This window comes from Eubalaena glacialis, chromosome 3, assembly GCF_028564815.1.
Source record: "Eubalaena glacialis isolate mEubGla1 chromosome 3, mEubGla1.1.hap2.+ XY, whole genome shotgun sequence".
Taxonomy (NCBI): domain Eukaryota; kingdom Metazoa; phylum Chordata; class Mammalia; order Artiodactyla; family Balaenidae; genus Eubalaena; species Eubalaena glacialis.
In genome coordinates, this window is record NC_083718.1 from 137,367,422 (window position 1) to 137,386,220 (window position 18,799).

General features: G+C 35.1%; 1 protein-coding gene across 1 annotated transcript in view; it reads left to right on the plus strand.

The window, feature by feature from the left end:
* DNAI4 (dynein axonemal intermediate chain 4) overlaps positions 1-18,799 on the plus strand; it is a 90,587-nt gene that overhangs the window by 68,563 nt on the left and 3,225 nt on the right. Inside the window, 2 exon segments of the mRNA XM_061186469.1 lie at positions 4,242-4,436; positions 17,633-17,841. Coding sequence (XP_061042452.1) covers positions 4,242-4,436; positions 17,633-17,841 — 404 coding nt within the window.

Sequence of the window (18,799 nt, forward strand, 5' to 3'; positions counted from 1 at the left end):
CTGATTTTATTTATTTGAGCCCTCTTTCCTTCTTGAAAAGTCTGGCTAAAGGTTTATCAATTTTGTTTATTTTTTCAAAGAACCAGCTCTTAGTTTCATTGATTTTTTTCTATTGTTTTTTAGTGTCTATTTCATTTATTTCTGCTCTGATCTTTATTATTTCCTTCCTTTTAGTAACTATGGGGGGTTGTTGGTTCTTCTTTCTCTAGTTCCTTTAGGTGTAATTTTAAATTGTTTGAGATTTTTCTTGTTTCCTGAGGTAGACTTGTATCACTGTAAACTTTCCTCTGAGAACTGCTTTTGTTGCACCCCATAGATTTTGTAATGTTGTATTTCCACTTTCATTTATCTCAAGGTATTTTTGATTTTCTCTTTGATTTCTTCAGTAACTCATTGGTTTTTTTGTAGCATGTTGTTTAGACTCCACATGTTTGTGTTTCCAGGTTTTTCTTGTAGTTGACTTCTTGTCTCATACCTTTGTGGCCAGAAAAGATGCTTTATATGATTTCAGTCTTCTTAAATTTACTGAAACCTGTACGCGGACTAACGTGTGATCTACCCTGGAGAATATTCAATGTGCACTTGAAAAGAATGTGTATCCTGCTGTTTTGTGGATGAATGTTTTGTATGCCTATTAAACAATCTGGTCTGATGTGTTGTATAAGCCAAATGTTTCCTTTTGATTATCTGTCTGGATGATCTGTCCATTGATGTAAGTGGGGTGTTAACGTCCCTTTCTATTATTATACAGTTATGTATTATTGTTATATTATTCTACAATTATAATAATTCTTGTTAAATTATTATAAAATCTTTCCCTTTATGTCTATTTGTATTAGATTTATGTAGTTAAATGTTCTTATGTTGAGTGTATATATATTTACAAGTGTTTTCCTTTTTGTTGGGATGATCCCTTTATCATTATATTATGCCTTTCTCTGTATCTTGTAATAATCTTTGAAGTCTATTTTGTCTGATATAAGTATAGTTAGTCCAGCTTTCTTTTTATTTCCATTTGAATGGAATACCTTTTTCCATTCCCCCACTTTCAGTCTTCCTGTTGGTAACTCATTTTCGTTTTCACAATTCCATTCTAATATATCTGTGGTATTTCTGAGTTTATCTCTTTGCGGAGCTTTTTTAGCGGATGCTCTACATATTGCAGTCCACTTGTGTTGACATTTTACCAGTTTAAGAGTAGAAATCTTCCCCCCCTTTATATCTTTTCACTCTCCCCTGTTTATATATTTGCCCTAAATATTTCCTCTAAATATTTAAATGGAGTATTTGAACATTAGAACTGTATCAGCTAGTTATAATTTTTATATCAACCATCAAACATAATTAAGAAAACTGAAGAGAAGAAGGAAATTGTATTTACCTATATTTTTACTCTCCCCATTCTGTTTTTCTCTCTGATATTCCAAAATTCTTTTTTAAAATAATTTCCTTCTTGTTTAGCCATTCTCCTTTAGCCATTCTTAAGGAAGATCTGCTGGCAACAAATTCTCTTAGTATTTCTTCATCTGAGAATATCTTAATTTCACCTTTATTCCTATAAAATATTTTTAGTGGATATAGAATTCTGAGTTGAAAGTTATTTTCTCTCATTACTTAGAAAATGTGTGCCACTTCCTTCTGGCCTCCATGGTTTCTGATGATAAATCTGCTGTTATTCAAATTATTTCTCTCTGTATATAAGACATCATTTCTTCCTTAATGCTTTCTATATTTTTGTTTACTTTGTTTTCAGTTTTGAGAAATTTGAGTATGATGTTTTGGTGTGGATTTCTTTAGGTTTATCTTCTTTGGAATTCATTGAGTTTCTTGATTCTGTATGTTATTCTTTGCTAAATTTTGGAAAATTTCAGCTATTATTTCTTCAAGTACATTTTTCAGTCTCATCCTCTTTCTGCTCTCCCCAATGACATGAATGTTAGATATCTTGTTATAGTCCCACAGGCCTTTGAGCCTCTGTTCTTTTTTGTTTTTTTCAGATTATTTTCTTTCTGTTTTTCAGATTAGGTAATTTCTTTTGTTCTCTCTTCAAGTTCACTAATTCTTTCCTCTGGCCCCTCCATTTTGCTGTTGAGCCCATCCATTGAATTTTAAAATTTTGATTATTTCATTTTTCAGTTCTAAAATTTCCATTTCGTTCTTGAATTGATTTACTAAGATTTTTAATTTCTTTGATAATACTTTCTATTATTCCATTTGTTTCAAATGTGTTCATAAATGCTTGAAACTTTTTTTTGATGATTGCCTTAAACTGTCAGATAATTCACATATCTCTGTCATCTCAGTGTTGGCATCTATTGATTTTATTTGGGGTTTTTTTTGTTTCATTTAGGTTGAGATTTTCTTGTGTCTTTGTATGATGAGTGACTTTCAGTTGAAATTTAGAAATTTTGGGCATTATGTCATGAGAACTGGATCTTCTCTAAATCTTCCTTTTTAGCAGGCTTTGTTTGACACTATTTTGACAGGGGAATTTACTGCTCCATTACTACTAGGCGGGAGTAGAAGTGGGGTTTTGTAGAAATCCATGTTCTCCACTTGGCCTTCAATTACAGTGAGGGAGGGGATCATCTCCTCATTACTGTTTTGCAGGGACAGGTGGGGAGCTCTGATTTCCATTGATACATGACTGGGAGGGATAGGAGCACCTCATTACCATTCCCTGACACCATGGATTGGGACTTGGCTTTATTACTTTGGGGCAGTTCTGTAAGTTCTGACTTTACCAGTCCAACTCTGACTATTCTATTGGGGAGAAGAAGGGACACCTTGTTACTGCCAGGTAGGTGTGGAATTCCATGTTCCCCAACTGGTCTCTGCTGACATTGCAGAAAGGGCAGCACAGTTATTATTTTTGTTAGGATTGAAAGTCCTGGCTCCTTACTGATCCTTTTCTGACACCACACCCACTGGAAGGCTGGGAGATTGGGATGCCTTGTTAGAGCCTGGCAAGGATGGAAATCTAGGCTCCCCACTTGGCTAGTGGAATTTGTGGAATGGGTGGGGCTACAATTTTTTCTCTGTGTTTTTGTCTGGAGTGGAATGGTTATATTCTAAAAGTTTTTTTTTTTTTTTTCTTGCAAGGTTTTTCTTTTCCTGGTCTTTTGGCTAGAGAGAGGAGGTTTGTCTGGAGTATATGCAGCAATAAGGAATGCAGGGAACTCAACACTGTGTCATTCCTTGGATCCTGAGCTCTCTTGTTGCTTTGCCTCCTTCTATCAAAGGTTTTCAAAGGCTTCCTATGTTTGTTTTATATATGATGTCCAGGGTTTTTAGTTGTATTTAGAAGAGGAATAAGAAAAAGTGTCTACTTCATCTTCATGGGTGCAGGATTCCCCTTCATTCTGTTTTTTTACTAAGTAATGTGGTAGGCAGAATAATCATTCCCCAAATATATACACATCCCAATCTCTGGACCCTGTGAATAAATTACCTTACATGACAAAAGAGACTTTCCAGATGTGATTACATTAAGGATCTTCAAAGAAGGAGGTTATCCTGGGTTACTGGAGTGGACGCAAACTAATCACACGGGTACTTAAAATTGGAGCACTTTTTCCAGTTCTGGTCAGAGAGAAATGTAATGACAGAAGACTATCAGAGAGATGCAATATTGCTGTCTTTTGAAGATGGAAGAAGGGTTGCTGGTGGCCTCTAGAAGTTGGAAAAGGCAAGGAAATGAATTCTCCTCTAGAGCCTTCAGAAAGGGACATAACCCTATTAACTTTTTGGTTTTAGCCCAGTGAGACCTGAGTCAGACCTCTAACCTACAGAACTCTAAGATAATACATTTGTATGGTTTTAATCCACTAGGTTTTTGGTAATTTGTTATAGCATCAATAAAAATAAAATCAATAAAAATTAATTTATTGTTCCTATAAAGCAATAATCAAATCAAACCTTTATCTGAAGACTGATAATAATTTTATTTCAATTTGAATAAAAATATATAGAGATACAAATTACCTTATGAGTTATCATTGCTTATTTTCTGGAAAACAGACATTTTTGAATGGTTAAGAATTCCAAAGTGAGATAATTTATGTATATCTTGTATGTGCTTGGTTTGTAAAAGGCATTCAATAAATGTCTATTGAAGTTGTTAAATACTGGAGGAAAACAAATAGTGATGTCAAAATGTCATTTCTTAAATCTTTAGAATGTACAAACCAGCTAATATTATTTGAATTATTTTATCATTGCATCATATTTGTATTTTACAGTTAGTGAAGGTAGTTCTCTAATGGATATTGAAAATGTAATTCTGGCTAAAGTCCATGATGAAGAAGAAGACAACTCAGAGGCAGTATTGAAATCTGATAAGTTCCAACAGGACTTATTTTTTATGGAACGAGTTATAATGGAAAATATATTTCAGCCAAAACTTGCAGCTTATCGTCAGCTTCCTGTTTTAAAAGGTATTTAATACATTATATACTAAAACACTAAAAAACTTTTTTTAAAAAACATGGTGTTGTTTTGAAATAAAGATTTTATACTTTACAAAAGGTATTTAAAAATAATCACTTTTAGTCAAGCTCAAATAATTTAAAAAATCAAATGATGTTATTATTTCTAAATGCAATATCTAGACTGAGTTATCACTGATCAGAAGACATTTTTATATAGTTTTCAGCACTAAACATGTGAGTAGCAAGAGTCCAGACCAGGAACCCCAAAGAAAAAGGTGTAGACCCTTACCTTTGGCTCTTTCCTCTCCGTTGTTCCCTCATTGAATTATTCTCTCATAATGAAACCCCCCTTTCCATTGCCATTTATACTTTCCAGGTTCTAGCTTTTATTACCTCTCCCTAATTTTATTATATACTCTTATTGCTACAAATCCCATCTCATAGATTCACAAAATATTTTGAAGGATTTGAGAGATTATCTAATTCAACTTTTCAATTTCAATTCCCAGCTTTCAAGTATGGATTAGGGCAAACTCCTTTATGAAATCTTTCTTGATCCTTCAAGTCAAAAGTGATCGTCTATATGCCTACATCAAAAAATTAGGTTACAAAATTGCATGTGTGACAAATGGATGTAAACCTTTTTGGTTACTTACATCTAAGAATATTGAAAAACTATGTTTCTTATCTCATATTAGGTTGATGTTTTAAAATTTTTATCATTTATATAAATTTTTCATCCCATAATTAGAGTTATAAGATTAAAGTTTTACTGAGTACTGTAAATTTCTTTTTCTTTCTTTCTTTCTTTCTTTCTTTCTTTCTTTATTTATGGCTGTGTTGGGTCTTCGTTTCTGTGCTAGGGCTTTCTCTAGTTGTGGCAAGCGGGGGCCACTCTTCATCGCGGTGCGCGGGCCTCTCACTATAGCGGCCTCTCTTGTTGCGGAGCACAGGCTCCAGACGCGCAGGCTCAGTCATTGTGGCTCGCGGGCCCAGTTGCTCCGTGGCATGTGGGATCTTCCCAGACCAGGGCTCGAACCCATGTCCCCTGCATTGGCAGGCAGATTCTCAACCACTGCACCACCAGGGAAGCCCTGAGCATCTTTTCATGTGCCTCTTGGCCATCTGTATGTCTTCCTTGGTGAAATGTATATTTAGGTCTGCTGCCCATTTTTTACCTGGATTGTTTGTTTTTTTGATATTGAGCTCCATGAGCTGTTTGTATATTTTGGAGAGTAATCCTTTGTCTGTTGTTTCATTTGCAAATGTTTTCTCCCATTCTGAGGGTTGTCTTTTTGTCTAGTTTATGGTTTCCTTTGCTGTGCAAAAGCTTTTAAGTTTAATTAAGTCCCATTTGTTTTTATTTCGATTACTCTAGAAGGTAGGTCAAAAAAGATCTTGCTGTGATTTATGTCAAAGAGTGTTTTTCCTATGTTTTCCTCTAAGAGTTTTATAGTGTCTGGTCTTACATTTAGGTCTTTAATCCATTTGGAGTTTATTTTTTTGTATGGTATTAAGTAGTGTTCTAATTTCATTCCTTTACATGTAGCTGTCCAGTTTTCCCAGCACCACTTATTGAAGAGGCTGTCTTTTCTCCATTGTATGTTCTTGCCTCCTTTGTCGTAAATTAGGTGACCATATGTGCGTTGGTTTATCTCTGGGCATTCTATCCTGTACCATTGATATATGTTTCTGTTTTTGTGCCAGTACCATACTGTCTTGATTATTGTAGCTTTCTGGTATAGTTTGAAGTCAGGGAGCCTGATCCCTCCAGCTCCACTTTTCTTTCTCAAGATTGCTTTGGCTATTTGGGGTCTTTTGTGTTTCCATATGAATTGTAAAATTTTTTGTTCTAATTCTGTGAAGAATGCCATTGGTAGTTTGAAAAGGATTGCATTGAACCTGTAGATTGCTTTGGGTAGTATAGTCATTTTCACAATGTTGATTCTTCCAATCTAAGAACATGGTATATCTCTCCATCTGTTTGTATCATCTTTAATTTCTTTCTTCAGTGTCTTATAGTTTTCTGCATACAGGTCTTTTGTCTCCTTAGGTAGGTTTTTTCCTAGGTATTTTATTCTTTCTGTTGCAGTGGTAAATGAGAGTGTTTCCTTAATTTCTCTTTCTAATTTTTTGTTTTTGGTGTATAGGAATGCCAGAGATTTCTGTGCATTAATTTTGTATCCTGCTACTTTACCAAATTCATTGATTAGTTCTATTAGTTTTCTGGTGGCATCTTTAGGATTATCTATGTATGGTGTCATGTCATCGGCACAGAGTGAAAGTTTTACTTTTTCTTTTCCAATTTATATTCCTTTTATTTCTTTTTCTTCTCTGATTGCTGTGGCTAGGACTTCCAAATCTATGTTGAATAAGAGTGGTGAGAGTGGGCATCCTTGTCTTGTTCCTTATCTTAGTGGAAATGCTTTCAGTTTTTCACTATTGAGTATGACGCTTGCTGTGGTTTGTCATATATGGCCTTTATTATGGTGAGGTAGGTCCCCTCTATGCCCATTTTCTGGAGAGTTTTTATCGTAAGTTGGTGTTGAATTTTGTCAGAAGCTTTTTCTGCATCTATTGAGATGATCATATGGTTTTTATTCCTTAATTTATTAATGTGGTGTATCACATTGATTGATTTGCGTATACTGAAGAATCCTTGCATCCCTGGGATAAATCCTACTTGATCATGGTGTATGATCCTTTTAATGTGCTGTTGGATTCTGTTTGCTAGTATTTTGTTGAGGATTTTTGCATCTATGTTCATTAGTGATATTGGTCTATAATTTTCTTTATTTTGTGATATCTTTTTCTGGTTTTGGTATCAGGGTGATGGTGGCTTCACAGAATGAATTTGGGAGTGTTTCTCCCTCTGCAATTTTTGGGAAGAGTTTGAGAAGGATTGGTGTTAGCTCTTCTCTTAATGTTTGATAGAATTCTTCTGTAAAGCCATCTGGTCCTGGACTTTTTTTTTGTGGAAGATTTTTAATTACGGTTTCAATTTCATTACGTGTGATCAATCTGTTTATATTTTCTAATTCTTCCTGGTTCAGTCTTGGAAAATTGTAGCTTTCCAAGAATTTGTCCATTTCTTCATGGTTGTCCATTTTATTGGCATATAGCTGTTTGTAGTAGTCTCTTATAATCCTTTGTATGTCTGCAGTGTCAGTTGTGATTTCTGCTTTTTCATTTCTAATTTTATTGATTTGTGTCCTCTCCCTTTTTTTCTTGAGTAGTCTGGCTAAGGGTTTATTAATTTTGTTTATCTTCTCAAAGAACGAGCTTTTAGTTTTATTGATCTTTGCCATTGTTTTCTTTATTTCTATTTCATTTATTTCTGCTCTGATCTTTATGATTTCTTTCCTTCTACTAACTTTAGGATTTGCTGCTTTCGTTGCTTTAGGTGTAAGGTTAGATTGTTAATTTGAGGTTCTCTCTGCCTAGAGAAGTTTCTTTAGCATTTGTTGTAAAGCTGTTTTGGTGGTGCTGAATTCTCTTAGCTTTTGATTGTCTGAAAAGCTTTAAATTTCTCTGTCTATCTGAATGAGATCCTTGCTGGATAGAGTAATCTTGGTTGAAGGTTTTTCTCTTTCATCACTTTAAGTATATCCTGCCACTCCCTTCTGGCCTTCAGCGTTTCTGCTGAAAAATCAGCTGATAATCTTATTGGGATTCCTTTGTATGTTATTTTTTTGTTTTTCCCTTGCTGCTTTTAATATTTTTTCTTTGTGTTTAATTTTTGTTAGTTTGATTACTATGTGTCTTGGTGTGTTTCTCCTAGGGTTTATCCTGTATGGGACTCTCTGTGCTTCCTGGACTTGATTAACTATTTCCTTTCCCATATTAGGGAAGTTTTCAACTATAATCTCTTCAAATATTTTCTCAGACCCTTTCTTTTTCTCTTCTTCTTCTGGGACCTGTATAGTTCGAATGTTGGTGTGTTTAGTGTTGTCCCAGAGGTCTCTGAGATTGTCTTCAATTCTTTTCATTCTCTTTTCTTTATTCTGCTCCTCCACAGTTATTTCCACCATTTTGTCTTCCAGGTCACTTATCCATTCTTCTGCCTCAGTTATTCTGTTATTGATTCCCTCTAGTGTATTTTTCATTTCAGTTACTGTGCTGTTCATCTCTGTTTGTTTGCTCTTTAGTTCTTCTAGATCTTTGTTTAACATTTCTTGTATTTTCTCAATCTGTGCCTCCATTTTTTTCCTGTGATTCTGGATCATCTTTACTATCATTACTCTGAATTCTTTTTCAGGTAGAGTGCCTATTTCCTCTTCATTCTTTTGGTCTTGTAGGTTTTTACCTTGCTCCTTCATCTGTGACGTATTTTTCTGCCATCTCATTTTTAAAAAAATTTTTTATGAGTAGGATTGTGTTCCTATCTTACTGGTTGTTTGGCCTGAGTCTTCCAACACTGGAGTTTGTAGGATGTTGGGTAGAACTGGGTCTTGGTGCTGAGATGAGGACCTCTGTGAGACCTCACTCTGATGTATATTCCCTGGGGTCTGAGGTTCTTTGTTAGTCCAGTGGTTCAGACTCGGAGCTCCCACTGCAGGAGCTTTGGCCCAACCCCCGGCTCGTGAACCAAGATCTGGTTCACTTGGGGGTTCCTCCCGTCTCCTTGTGTGTCAGGGTTCCCCACCAGTGGCCAGTAGGTGCCCTAGTTGTAGGGAGACACTAACTCAAGACAAGGAATTTAAAAAAGCTATTGTATCCAGAATAGCCAACACAATATTGAAGGAGAAGAACAAAGTTGGAGGACTGGAATTACCTGACTTCAAGAATTACCATAAAGGTACAGTAGTTAAGACAGTGTGGTATTGGTGAAAGAATAGACACACAGATCAATGACACAGAACAGAAAGCCCAGAATAGATACACATAAGTATAGCCAACTGATCTTTGACCAAAGAGGAAAGGTAATACAATGGGAAAAAAAGATAGTCTTTTCAACAAATGGTACTGGAACAACTGAATATTTATGGGAAAAATAAACAATCTAGATACAGATCTTACACTTTTCACAAAAATTAACTCAAAATGGATCACAAGCCTCAATGTAATATGCAGAACTATAAAACTCATAGAAGACAACACTGGAGAAAATCTAGAGGATGTTGGGTATGATGATGACTTTTTAGATTTAACACCAAAGGCATGATCTATTGAAAGAAATAATTGATAAACCAGACTTCATTACAATTAAAAACTTATACCATATTGATATTGACCCAGAAATTTCACTCCTGGATATATAGCCAAAAAAACCCAAAACACTAATTCTAAAGGGTACATGTACCCCAATGTTCATAGCAGCATTATTTACAATTGCCAAGATATGGAACCAGCCTAAGTGTCCATCAACAGGTAAATGGATAAAGAAAATATGGTATATATTTACAATGGAATACTACTCAGCCAAAAATAAAAATGAAAATTTGCCATTTGCAGCAAAATGGATGGATTTGGAGGGCATTATGCTAAGTGAGATAAGTCAGACAGAGAAAGACATGTACTGTTTATCACTTATATGTGGAATCTAAAAATACAAAAAACTAGTGAATATAACAAAAGAAGAAGCAAACTTACAGATATAGAGAACAAACTAGTGGTTACCAGTGAGGAGAGGGAAGGTAGGAGGGGCCGTGTAGGGGATTAAGAGGTACAAACTATTAGGTATAGAATAAGCTACAAGAATATATTGTACAACACGTGGAATATAGCCAATTTTTATAATTATTGTAAATGGAGTATAATCTTTAAAAATTATGAATCACTATATTGTACACATTTAACTTATATAATATTGTACAGCAACTATACTTCAATAAAAAATAATTTAAAAAAAAACAAAAAAACTTATGCCCTATGAAAGACATTGTCAATAGAATGAGAAGTCAAGTCACAGACTGAGGAAAATATTTGCAAAAGACATATCTGGTAAAGGACTCATCCAATATACACAAATATCTCTTAAAACTCAACAATAAGGAAACAAACAACATAATTTTTAAAAATGGGCAAAAAACCTAACAGATACCTCACCAAAGAGATATACAGAGGGCAAATAAGCATATAAGAAGATACTCAACATTATATATTAAGGAACTTCCAATTAAAACGTCAATGAGATACCACCATAAAACTATTGAATAGCTAAAATCCAAAACATTGATACTACCAAATGCTAGCAAAGATGTGGAGCAACAAGAATTCTCATTCAGTGTTGGTGGGAATGCACAATGGTTCAGCCACTTTGGAAGATAGTTTGGCAGTTTCTTACAAAACTAAACATGCTGTAACCATACGGTCCATAACTGCACTCCTTGGTATTTACCCAAAGGAGTTGAATACTTATATCCACACAGAAATCTGCATGCAGATGTTTATAGCAGTTTTATTCATAATTGCCAAAACTTGAAGGCAAACAAGATGTTCTTCAGTAGGTGAATGGATGAATAAATTGCAGTATATCCAGACAATAGCATATTATTCAGCACTAAAAAGAAATTAGTTATCGAGCCATGAACAGACATGGAGAAAACCTAAATGTGTGTTACTAAGTGAAAGAAGCCAATCTGAAAAGGCTACATACTCTGATTACAACTGTATGACATTTTGGAAAGGGCAAAAGTATGGAGACAGTAAAAAAAATCAGGGGTTTCCAGGGATTAGAGGGTTGGGAGAAATGAATAAGCAGAGCACATAAGATTTTTAGAGTGATGAAACTATTCTGCATGATACATAATGGTGGGTACATGTTATTGTACACTCATCCAAACCCATAGAATGTACAACACCAAGAGTGAATCCTAATGTAAACCATGGACTTTGGGGGATAATGATTTGTCAGTATGGGTTCACTGATTGTAACAAATGTACTAGTGGTGCAGGATGCTGATCTGGAAGAGGCTGTGCATATATCTGTGTGTGAGTATTTGGGAACTCTGCACTTTGAGTTCAATTTTGCTGTGAACCTAAAACTACTCTAAAAATAAAGTTTATTAAAGAAAAAGCTATAAAAATATGCTTAAGGATTTAAAGAAAATAAGAATACAATGAGAAAAGTAATGAAAGCTACATATAGGACCAAATAGAACTTCTAGAGCTGAAATACATAATACATGAAATGAAAATTTTACTGTTTGGGTTTAACAGAATACTAAAAACTGAAGAAGACCAGTGAACTCAAAGACAAGCAAGAGGAACATTCCAAACGGGAGTACGGAGATAAACAAGGCCAAAAAAAAAAAAAGAGCCTCAGTGACCTGTGTCACAAGATCATGTGATTTAATATGCATGTAATTGGAATTGTAGTACTAAAGAGGAGGAAAAGCAGAAAAATATTTGAAGAAAGAGTAGCTAGAAATTTTCCATACTTGAAAAAAATCTTTAAACCAACAATTATAAGAAGCTCAATGAAACCCAAGCAAGATAAACACAATGAAAACCACATTGAGGCACATTATAAGTAATATGTCAAAAAAAAAGGTTAAAAGTTGCCAGAAAAAACACGTTACATTTAGGGAAGAAAGCTAATAATGCCCTTATTTCTTAACAGAAGCCAGAAGACAATGCAATGACATTTTTACTGTGCTAAAAAATTCTATATCTAGAGAAAATATCCTTCAAAAATCAAGGTGAAATAAAAACATGCTCAGGCAAACAAAAGCTGAGAGAATTCATTGCTAGCAGACCAGCACTGTAAAAAATGTTAAAGGAGGTTCTTCAGGCTGATGGAAAATAATAACAGAAACCAGAATCTAAACAAAGAAATGGAGAATGCTAGAATTCGAAAATGTGAGTAAAAGTAAGAGACATTTCTCACCATTTTAAATTTCTTTAAAGATAATTAATTGACAATATAATTCTATATTTTATATGGCAAAGCAAAGGACCTAGAATAACTAAGTCAATTTTGAAACAGAAGAATAAAGTTGAAGGACTTACCCCACCAGATTACAAGTGACTATAAAGCTACAGTAATCAAGGCAGTGTGGTATTTGTCTAAGGATAGACATATAGATGATTGAAACAGAGTAGTGAGTCCAGAAATAAACACAGACCTATATGGTCAATTGATTTTTAACAAACATGCCAAGGTGATTCAATAGAGAAAGGCTGATCTTTTAAAAATGGTGCTGAAACAATTCGATATCCATATGGGCAGAAAAATGAACATCAACCCTCACCTCATATCATATGTATAAATTAACTCAGAATGGGCCATAGATTTAAATGTAAAAATTAAAACTATAAAGTTCTAGAAGATGATAAAAGAAAAATTATTTGTGATCTTAGCATAAGAAAAGATACTTAACACAAAAATCCCAAGGCATAAAGGAAAAAAATTAATAAGACTTTGCAATAGTTAAAACGCCTGCTCTTTGAATAGCACTGTTAGGAAAAAAATACAAGGCAACAGGCTAGAAAAATATGTTTGCAATACATACATCTGACTAAAGACTTAAGTTTTGAATATGTAATGGACATTTACAGCCCAATAAAAAGAAGATAAACAGCCTAATGAAAAATAGACAAAAGATTGTAAAGCAATTATACTCTAATAAAGATGTTAAAAAAAAATAGACAAAAGGTTTGAACAGGAACTTCACCCAACAAATAGACACCTGAAAATGTACTAAACATAGTCATCAAGGAAATGCAAGTTAAAATCAATACACTAGCCAGAATGGCTAAAATTAAAAAGACTGACAAAACCAAGTGTTAGCAAAAACATGGAGCAGCTTGGGTTTTTCATATATTGCTGTGGGAGTATAAAATTGTACAACCCAGAAGTCTGCTAGGAAGTTTCTTAAAATGTTAAACACAGATCCATCCAATGACCCAATAATCCTTTTCCTGGATATTTACCCAAGAGAAAAAAATATATCCACAAAAAAGACTTATATAAGAATGCTCATTACAGCTTTATTCATAATAACCCCAAACTGGAAAAAGCCCAGGTATCCATCAGTGGGTCAATGCTTAAACAAATGCTGGAGCACTACTCAGCAATAAAAATGAGTGCACTACTTATATACATAATAACCTTGATGGATTCAAAAACATTGTTAAGTGAAAGAATTCAGACACAAAAGAATGCATACCAATGGGCCCATTTTCATGATATGCTATAACCGACAAAACTACTCCAAGGTTTTAGAAATTAAACCAGTGCCTGCCTATGGTAGATTAGGTTTGACTGGAAAGTAGCATGAGAAAACTTTTTCCCTTGATGGATATATTCTGCATCTTGATTGGATTGTTGGTTACATCAGTGTGTATATTTATCAAAACTCATCAAACTGTACAGCTAAAACCTATGCATGTCAATGATTGTAATTTTTTTCACAATTAAAAAATGCTGTGGTATTTATATTATCTGGGGTTCATTTAAAGAGTGATATACCACGGTTATTTTTTAACAGCTTTATTGAAGTATAAGTGACAATAAACTGCCAATGCTTAAGGCATACAATTCAAAAGCTTTGATATATCACCACAATCAATGAATATATACAATTATATATAATGATATATATGTATATCTCAAATGTTTTTTTCATGTCTTTTGTAATCCTTCCTTCTTGTTCCTCTTTGCCCCTCCCCTATCCTTAAGAAGCCACTGATTTGCTTTACATCCTTATACAGATTAGTAGTTTGCATTTTCTAGAATTTTATATAAATGTACATTATGTACTCTTTTTTATCTAGCTTCTTTTCCTCAGCAAAATTATTAAAATCAGAATTATTATTTCAGATTCACTCATGTTGTTGCATGTATCAATTGTTCACTCTTTTTTATTACCTACTAGTATTCCATTGTATGAATATCCTATACTATGTTTATCCTTTCACCTGTTGATTGATATTTGTTTCTAGTCTGGGGCCATTACAAATAAAGTTGGTAAAAATATTGGTATACAAGTCTTTGTATGGGCATTTGCATTCATTTTTCTTGGGTCAGTACCTAGGAGTGGAATGGGTGGATCACATGTGAGATACAAATTTAACTTTCTTCTTTTCTCATATATGCTTTCTAAGCAGTGCTTTAGCTGAATCTCATAAGATTTGTTATGTTGTATTTTCAGTTCATTAAAATATATTTTAAAATTTCTCTTGAGACTTCGTTGACCCATGTGTTGTTATGAATGTGTTAATATACAAATGTTTTGGAAATTTCTAGCTATCTTTCTCTTATTTCTAATTTAATTCCATTGTGGTCTAAAGTTGTTTTATGGTCCATAATATGGTCCATCTTAAAGAATGTGCTATGGCACTTGAGAAGAACATATATTCTGGTGTTTTTGAATAGAATGTTCTATAAATGTTGGTTAGGTCAAGTTGGTTGATAGTGATGTTCAGGTCATCTGATTTTCTGCCTACTTGTTCTACCAGTTATTGAGAGAGGAGTGTTGAAATCTCCAATTATAGTTGTGTATTTATGTCTCCTTTCAGAGCTATTGGTTTTGATTGTTTATTTGTTTCATGTATTTTGAAGTTGTTAGGTACATACACATTTTGGTTTGTTATAACTTCTTGGAGAATCAATTGCTGAGTTTGCTAATTTATACAGGCAGAGATCTGAGGAATATAGGTGGAAATGGGTATTAAGGGTATAGGATAATGATGGAAGGAATATAAAGTCAGATCTGGTCAAAGTTAATATGGTTCCGCTGAGCGGAGATTCTGGGTACAGTGTTGTAGTTTAAGGATTAGAGATGGCTTTAAGAATTTGTTTTTTGGTTGGCTGATAATGGACCAAAATGTGGCCTTTACTAAGTGGAGCTGAAGTGTCAGAACTGTCTTGGTATACTCTAAAGAAAGGTATCCAAAGGCGTAGGGACGTTCTAACGTTAGAGCGGACTTATCATGATGACCTGCCTGGTCACTCCAGGAGGGTCCAGATAACATACCTTTCACCACAATTGTGAGAAATAAACTTGTGAGGGCCAGCCCCGACATCCTTGAAGAGCTCTGTGGTCACTCTTCTGTAGGTCAGAAGTTATAGTGAGAGCTGCTGCCTCTGAACTGGGGCCTTAAATATAGTAATGATAATTGGATCCTGAGGGTGAGGGGGCTAAAGGGTAGCATTTAATCGCCAGAGGAAATGTAGGCATGGTTACCATAATGGGGACAAAGCAGTAATGAGAATAGTCTGACTTGCAGAGACCCAGGGCACTGGCTAGTTGATTATGATGTCCTTAGAAGAGAAATAGGTAGGTGGTGTATTAGTTTGCTAGGACTGCCATAACAAAATACCACAAACTGAGTGGCTTAAACAACAGAAATTTACTTCCTCACAGTTCTGGGGGCAGGAAGTCCAAGATCCAGGTGCTAGCAGCGTTGGTTTCCTCTGAGGTCTCTCTCCTTGGCTTGCAGATGGCCACCCTCTTGCTGCCTCTTTACACGGTCTTTTCTCTGTGTGTGTGCATCCCTTGTCTCTCTTGGTGTGTCTAAATTTCCTCTTCTTATAAGGATACCAATCATATTGGATTGGGACCCACACTAATAGCCTAATTTTACCTTAATCACCTCTTTAAAGCCCTTGTCTCAAAATACTATTACATTCTGAGGTACTACATTCTTAGGGCTTCAATATATGGATTTTGGGGAGAAATGATTCAGCCCATAACAGACAGTCTTCTTGTAAATTCTTAATCTGTGTAAGCAGTAGAGTTCTAGGTCAAGTGTTTCTAACTTGAAACACTAAAAAACAAAGTCACAGCCCCTTAACCTATTCCTATTCTTGAGCCAGTTTATAGAACCAGAACTTCTTGAATGAAGGGGAGACTGGGTCCCTTTGAGAATGTATCACGCTACACTGCCAAGAATGTATACTGTTAATATTTATCCCAGCTTTCCCCATAGGGATCTATAGCCTTTTACTAGGGTGACTGTGCATTGCGGATAAGGAAATAATCAGAAATTTCAGGGATTACTGAACAGTGGCTGAGTTCACACTAGCTCTGGGAGACCCAAAACATCACTGGGGTCTACTAGTCAGAGTAAGGACTTGTAAAAGTCAGGTGATCTACAGAATTTTAGATCAGGTTCATCTCACAGTGGGTCCACTGAATCATCCTGTAGTTATTTCCCCTGTTCCAGAATGTATACTTGAAATAGAAATATTCAGAAACTGGCAGAATCCCCACATGTGATTCTTGACCTGTGGAGTGAGGGCTAATATGGGAGGAAAAAGCGAAGTGGAAGCCACTAGAGCTGCCTATACCTATGAAAATAGCACATCATAGCAATACCACCTTTCTGGAGGGATTTCAGAGATTAATGCTACCACCAAGGACTTGAAATATGCAGGAATGTTGACTCTCACCATTCAACTCATCTGTTTAGCTTACATAGAAAACACATGGATCTTAGAGAAAAACAGTGGATTATTGTAAACTTAACCACGTGGTGACTCCAATTGCAGCTGTTGTTTCAGATGGGGTTTCACTGCCTGAGCAAATTAACACATCTCATGGTACCTGGTGTATAGCTATTGATATGACAAATGTTTTTTTTCCCCTCAATACCTGTTGGTAAAACCACCAGAAGCTATTTGCTTTCACCTGGTCAGGTCAGCAGTACACCTTCACGGTTCTGCTTCATGTCATAATTTAGTCTGCAGGGAGCTTTCCCTTCAGCAGGACATCACACTGGTCCATTACATTGATGGTATTGTGCTGATTGGACCTAGTGAACAGGAAGTAGACTTAACTGGTAAGACATTTGCATGTCAGAGGGTGAGAAATAAATCTGACAAAATTTCAGGGGCCTTTCACCTCAGTGAAATTTCCAGGGTCCAGTGGCATGGAATATGTCAAGATATACCTTCTAAGGTGAAGGATACATTGTTGCATCTGGTTCCCCTTCAACCAAAAAAAAAGAGACACAATGCCTAGTGGACCTCTTTGCATTTTAAAGGCAACATATTCCTCATTTGGATGAGTCCTCTGGTCCATTTACTGAGTGGTCTGAAAAGCCAATAGCTTTGAGTGGGGCCTAGAACGACAGAAGATTCTGCAACAGGTTCAGGCAGCTATTCAGGGTGCCCAGTCCCTTGGGCCATATGACCCAGCACATCCAATGATGGCTGAAGTGTCAGTGGTAGATAGAGATGCTCTTTGGAGACTTCGGTAGATTCCTGTAGGTATAGAGCACAATGATCGTCTTTTTATTTGACGTAATTTTAGAACCAGAACCTGAAGAACCTGAAGACTTTTTAGTAGGTGAAAAACTTGAAGAGGTAGAAGAAGAGGCTAAGAAGGAAGAGGAAGAAGAAATAGAAATAGGTTCAGAACAATCAACAATACCAGCCAATTTGGAACGACTTTGGTCCTTTTCCTGTGACTTAACCAAAGGCCTTAATGTGAGCAGCCTTGCCTGGAATAAAACAAATCCAGTAAGTTATCAAACATTTTAGTAATTCTGTCTCTAGCATTTAAGGGCACTTGTCAAGTACTAATGAAAACTTTTTTTTCTCAGCTATTAGGCAAGGGATTTAAATTGACATAACCCCTAGTTTTAAAATTCCTCTAAAAACAAGTTCATGTTTTTAAAAGGAGAAAATGCAAACAGTTACAAAATGATGTTTTTCTCCTTTAATATGAAAATGTCACCATTTTTATTTTAGGAGATGTACTTGGGACATGGCATTCTCTGAATCCATATGAGATATTAAGTGAACGAGAAGATAATATATATTTATTTAGTTTAACATGGTACCAAACTCATGTGCCCAAATTTGTATTCTCTTTAAAGTAATCATATTTGGAAGTATATACTTAATCCAGTGACCCTGAACATGTGCAAAATAATTTTGAGATTCCTTAAAATACTGTTACTACTAATAGCAGCAAATACTTAAACAGCACCTACTATGTACCAGGCACTATTGTAAATGTTTTACTTGTATTATCACAACTCTACTATTTTCCTCATTATGTTGATGAGGAAACTGAAGCACAGAAAGGATAAATAACTTGCCCAAAGTTATATAACCAGTAAGTGAAACAATTCAAACCCAGACATCTGGCTCCAGAGTTCTTACTTTTAACTACTGCACTGCTAAGAATCATCCTGAGGAAAATTAGATGAATCATCAAGCGGGAGAATCGTATGTTTGCTTGTCAAAAAGAGATGATTATAGAGTAATGAGACTTATTTTTTCCTGAGGTTTATAAACTCATTCTGAAGACATGATTCTCCACTAGTAATTTCAAAAATCTTTTGTGTAATGGCAGTATCTTTGGAATAAATATTTGGTGTATTTTTTTTAATGGAATTTTTTTTTTTTAATTAATTAATTTATTTTTGGATGTGTTGGGTCTTCGTTTCTGTGCAAGGGCTTTCTCTAGTTG